Source organism: Papaver somniferum, chromosome 3 (assembly GCF_003573695.1).
Source record: "Papaver somniferum cultivar HN1 chromosome 3, ASM357369v1, whole genome shotgun sequence".
NCBI lineage: Eukaryota > Viridiplantae > Streptophyta > Magnoliopsida > Ranunculales > Papaveraceae > Papaver > Papaver somniferum.
Window position 1 is genome coordinate 50,281,223 of NC_039360.1, and position 6,216 is coordinate 50,287,438.

Here is a 6,216-nt window from a genome sequence, read left to right on the forward strand (position 1 = left end):
TGATAGTTTTCTCAATCCAATTGTTTTTCTTTCTAGCATAATTTTATTAGAAATTAAGAGTAACAATAATTTAGTCTCCTTGGACGACCCGTACTTACACAATATCCAATAGATAGTCGTGCACTTGCGGTATTATAATTAAATCCCATCAAAAAACATTGCAAGATGAAAATCGTTGGCAAAAGCTATGTGTACTCATAATAATTGCTATTTCAAACCCTAGTTATCCTTCTTAAAACAGATTGTTCATCGATTTTCGCATACTATGAATGGTTCAGAAAATTTCTTTAGAAAATGACATAGATTTCTTATGAGATTTCTTTTTCTTCTTCTGAAAACGTGATTTAGAATAATTTTTTTAAGAACCTTTGTGCAACCCGTTTCTGGGTAATCTTGATTTTTATTCAAGGTATACTCACGATATGATGTGAAGTTAACCATGTCTTACTCTTCATAAGAGAGATTAGAATACGACAAAATCACATGAGTAATATGCTGATTTGATTTGCAAGAACTTATCGAAGAGTATCGATCATTCTTTTTAACATCACAATTGCGAGAAGTCGCATGTTCTTGTCTTAATGTTTTCAGTTGACATTCCAGATTTTCAATCCTTTTAATCCAGACTTCCTTTTCCAGTTGAAATTTTCTCTTAATCAAGAGTAGAGATGTTTGGTCAAGAGATCGAATTTTTCTTCATGAGAAGTTTGATTGTTTATCATGGAATAATCAGAGTTGTCGGAAGAACAAGGGTGATTATCAACAAAAGAAGTGAGAGAACTTTCACATACAACTTCCTTGTGAGGGTAAAATACCCGATGGCCACGTGTCAACATCCTAAGGGGTGGATCCACAATAAGATGATGAGATAAAAGCATCAAATCATACTCTGAAAAGGTGAGTTCGTCTGAATCGAGACGCTTGCTACAACGTTACATGAATGACGCGTGTAAGGAGTAGTCTAATCTGCTCAGACGGTCAAGCCTAAAAAGAAGAACCGCATTTAATGAAGGATAAGGGCAAAGAAGTGGGCAGATCTACATCGTAATGGAGGACTCGGACGACCTATACTATAGCCCAGAAGTGATAGAGCACGAGGTTCTCCAAACAAGGGCTACACGATCTGAAGGAGAGCGAGACAAATCGGAGGGAGAACCAAGCATGCCATCATGAGGGATAGTATAGAACCAGTCCGAAGCAGCGAAGGCGATGTACGATAGCTCGACCATCTCAGACGACTAATCCCCCATGAGTCTAATTTCCCTATAAATACCAGTCCATGTAGAAGGAGATGGACAACTTATGTATTATTAGATGGTCTTTCTACAGAGAATTCCTAAGAGAGATCTAGAGAGAGAGAGAGTAAGAAATCTAAGTGAGATTTGTAGCTCTTTCAAGGGTAAGACCTTATAATCAATAAAGAAAACATCTTCTTTCCCGTGGATGTAGGTCTTTATGGCCGAACCACGTTATATGCTTGTGTTAATCTTTACTTTTCATGCTCTTTACATCTTGTTCATCTTGAATCTTGTATGTTTTAGTAGTTTTTAGTCTTAAATCTTACTTGGGTGTAGTCATCAGAAAAGATGCAACTACATTTTGGCGCTAGAAACAAGGAGGTATGAAGATTTATTCTACCTCCCTAGTAACAGCTCTATATTGATTTCATGATCTCCTTGAGAGAATTAGTTTCTCATACTACTGGGTAGATTTCTGTTAAGATGCATGAGTAGAGCTCATACTCAAATATAGTCAACACGATCTGTGAAGTCTAGAAGAACCTCAAAATCAACAGATCTACAGTTTCTTCGCTAGTTTTCCATTAGATTTCTCGTTTAGCAGCAGCTTCCAATATCTTTCTTAAGGTACTCAGGAGAGTTGAAGATCAGAGTGAAAATGGGGTTTTTGATACTTCGGCACTCAAACGATCTCCTCCATGAAAGAGTCGGAAAGAGGAATACTGATAAGTAGACTTCATGGAAGAAAATCTCTTCATGTGAAAGTTGAAAGAGCTAGTTGTTCTTCATCCTTAAAAGAACTCAAAATAATCTACAAATTATTTCTTAGAAACCTAACTCTAAGTCAAGAAGAATGGTTAATGAGTACATAATCATTCATCAAACTCAAAAGTTTGTCCAAGATCCAAGTTAAAAGATGATGAAAAATATTTCCTAAAATGGGAAGATATGCTCAAATCATCATAATTTGGTCTCTTCCCTATAAAAGGTATGACGTAATGAGGGAGGTATGTTTCTCGAAAAAAGGGGAACTGATAAAACACCTTTCCTTCGTCATTAACGCCTTGTGCAAGTAGGGAATGTTTTGACATTTTCACATGTCTCCAAAATTTACTGCAAAGTCTTCCTGTACTAAACTGTCCAGTCTGAACTATGACTTAGTAATTGCACGTGACCTGCAAATCTAGGGTCCCAATTTTCTGAAAGGAAAGACAAATTAAATATTATTGCATATACTGCGGGGAAGGTAATGGTGATGCGACGATCTTCCCGCACGAGCCAAGGAGGGAATGGTGGAGCCCAGCCATAGGGACTAGATGACATGGAGCAAGGCGAGACCATACTAAACAATGAGATCCCAGGAGAGGGACAGCCCGATGACCAGTATCGGGAAGGACTAACTGATAATTTTAGCTCCGAAGGCGAGGGAAATCCCTTCGAGAGGCATGATGATGTCCATGCAACCCAACCAGGAGGGTTGGACCTTTTGCCAAGGAAAACAACAAACAGTGAGGCCAGAAAGGGAGACCCTTCCAACCTCGGCGATGCCAATGCTACTATCGCAGCCATCCTGAAAGCAAAAGATGCTCGGGATGAGTGAATGAAAAGACTAGAAAAACGAAACAGGAGGCTAGAACGGAGAAACCGCAGGCTGAAACGTAAAGCAAAGAAGAAGGTGCCACTCGCTACCATCGAGGAGATCCCCGAGGAGGAAAACCTTTTCGAAAACTTGCAGGATGATTAACGAATTAATATCCCTGACACCTCAAACGAGGATACAGTGGATCTCTTTCCCAAGGGAAGCAGTGGCGTCCTCAACCAGGAGGATAGCCCGTCCGAGGGGTCATCATACGTTGATCCCAAGCACAGGCGAGACAAGAATAGAATCGTCGAAGTCAAAACCAACTGTGAGGCCGAGAATCTCGCTAATCCCAAGCGAGGTGAGACCTCGAAGTCAACTCGTTCTAAGATTGTATCATATACTGAACAATCGGACGAGGACTCAGAGAGATCAAGGTATCGCAACCATGAACTCTCTTTCTTGCCTGAGAAGGCTCAGGGAAGAAAGAAGAAGGCCGCAACAAGGCGAAACGATGATCAGTTGCAGGCCCGACTCAGTAGGCTCGAGGCAATGTACAAAGAAGCCATAGGAAAGCTAGAAAGCAAAAAGTTGTCAGAGGTCATGCAAGAAGCGGGACAATCCCCCTTGTCTGATAACCTATTGAGATTTCCATTTCCAAGGAAGTGCTCCCTACCGACGTTCACAGCCCCGTTCACCGGAACTGGAGACGCGATAGAGCATCTAAGGATGTATCGCATGACACTAACCCAATGGGATCATTACGACGTAGTGTTGTGTAAATTTTTTCCGGCTAGTCTGAGAGACGAAGCCCTGATGTGGTTCAAAAACTTTCCTAAAGGCTCGGTTAAGTCATTTTCCCACCTATCTGAGTTGTTTCTAGAAACATATATTCACAATAACAGATTCCGACCCGAAGTTGACGTGTTATTCCAAATATCTCGAGGACCAAACGAGTCACTCCGATCCCTGGTAACACGATGGAGAAAACTATGTGCCGAGATTGGAAAAGTCCTCGAAGCTTACGCAATCTTGGGCTTCAAAAATAGTCTTAGGAAGACAGATCCTATATTCGTACGCATGTACGAAACCATGCCAAAGAATTTGGGGAAACTAAGAGAAATCCAGGAGGACTACATAGCCCTGGAAGAACTTCAAGACGGTACTTACGATAATTCGGTGAAAGGAACAAGTAGAGAGGCAAATGTGGTAGAACCACAAAAACCTCATATGCCATGCCAAGGAGCGGGGCGATCCAACAACGGATCAACTCAGTTTGATAAACATCGGAATAGGGGATGGAAAGGGCGAGGCCAGGCCCAACAAAAGAAGGAAAAGTTCGTAAACCCCGTCTACACGAAACTGAATACTCCCATATCCGAGATCCTCAAACAGATTGACAGAAAGCATAAAATCACTTATCCATGGAACAAAGGTCAGCAGCCAGAGCGGGCTAAAAACAGAATCGACTTCTGCGAATTCCATCAATTCCATAGCCACACGACAAACTCGTGTAGGGACTTGAATAGGATGGTGCAAGATATGATCGACGAAGGCAAACTTCAAGAGTATATCACCCGTACATCGGGTGGAAATCCCTCGTGAGGCGCAATATCTAGGGTGCAATACAATATCGCACTCGGCAATCGTAGCCCCCACATCTGGAGGAAATATTACAGGAAGAATTCACAAGCTAAACTTCAAAGGTGATGAAGTTTTCAGCGTAGCTAAAGAACCTCCGATCGAGGAGTGGCTGAGAATACCTATCAGCTTCTCGGCCTCGGAGGCACCTGATGGAGGAAGAAGCCACAACGACCCACTAGTGTTCACGATGGCCATTACACTTCCCGAGAATGAAGGCGAAGAAGAGAGACCAAAGGCATTTCCTTGGGCAATGCCAAAAATCCTAATTGACGGAGGTAGTTCTGCTGAGATCCTGTTTTACGATACGTTCAAACAGATGGGTTTTAGGGATGATTGTCTAATACCATCTACCTACAACATATTTGGCTCCAACGACTCATTGACTCGCCCAAGGGGCGAGGTAACATTAGAAATTCGGGTGGGAAAAATCCTCACCTTAACTACTTTCTGTGTAGTGGATGTACTATCACCCTACACAGCTATCGTCGGGCGATCTTGGGTCCATGGGATCAAAGGAGTACCCTCGACCTACCATCAAAGGCTAAGACTCCCCACGCCAGATGGAGTCGCAGAAATTATTGGAGACTCTGGAGAAGCAAAATACTGCTACAATATGGACGTACAGAACGGTGAAAACAAGGTAAACTCTCCAAAGGCGCAGGAAAAAGGGGCAAGAAATGCCAATAATCTAGCTGAAGTCCACGACTACATAACAATAACTACTGATCCAAAACGCTCGAGTGACGTCCCATCCTCGTGTGGCACAGTAACTTCGGGGTCGCTTACAGGGTCGTTATAGCAATCACAGAACCTCCCCGATGAGGGAGCATGCGAACCTAACTTGCAATCAGAGTCGGAGCCACCCTTAAAAACACAAAAAATGGCACCGTTGAAGAAAATATTGGAAAACGACAAAGCCAACTGAGAACTAACCCTGAGCAGAAGGTGACACTAATGCACCAACAACATTTGGCATAACTAGGATGTCAAAGACAAATAAAGGCGGACAAATCATCATTAACACCAAGGAACTTGTGAGGACTTGTTCACGAAACATCCCACGAGTACCCAACCAACTCACATATATTGCATCCACGAATGAATTACTATCCCTAATGGATAGATACTCGGGCTACATCCCCCCAACTAGCAAGGTTAGAATGCAAGGACATCTTTGGCTTTACCAAGAAAAAGGCCTAAGACAAACAACAATGTTGAACCTAGAACAACACGAGGTTGACGGACAAAGGCGTACCCCCTCGGAATTCCCAAGATTCATACTAAGCCCTTGGCCTTTAGCCAAGAGGGATTCAACATCGTCGAGCCCCCTTGGACCGACAAAGGACAACAGATCATTGTACAAGACCACTTCACAAAATGGGTTGAAAGTACATGCCGAAGAAACCACATTCAAAGATTCACCAACGAAGAAATCACCCGTATGACTCGGATGAACATAGATGCACAAAGAGCCAGTGGGCGTGATCAGATACACCACACACGATGGGCCAGTCCGGTCATCTATAGATCGATGGCTGGAAAAACCACAATCGTTTTCACCACAGCTACAGAAGCAATCACAGCATTTGGGACAACAGTCCGAACAAATGAAACCTCAATGCGAGGAAGCAAACTCACCTCGGAGATGGCACTCCTTAAGCCAATTAATCCTAACGAGAACCAAGATATGGTCCCTCAAAATATTAACAACCACCACTGGAGGTATACCCGTGGACAGAACAAGCACGTCCACCA

The 6,216-nt window shown here is 42.7% G+C and overlaps 1 protein-coding gene across 1 annotated transcript; it reads left to right on the forward strand.

Annotated features, from left to right (window-relative positions):
- Positions 1-2,838: 2,838 nt before the first annotated feature.
- On the forward strand, positions 2,839-5,260 carry LOC113359422. Its single transcript, XM_026603059.1, has 3 exons — positions 2,839-2,913; positions 3,013-4,252; positions 4,470-5,260. Exons 1-3 carry the CDS (start codon positions 2,839-2,841, stop codon positions 5,258-5,260), a joined length of 2,106 nt encoding a protein of 701 aa, XP_026458844.1.
- Positions 5,261-6,216: the final 956 nt, after the last annotated feature.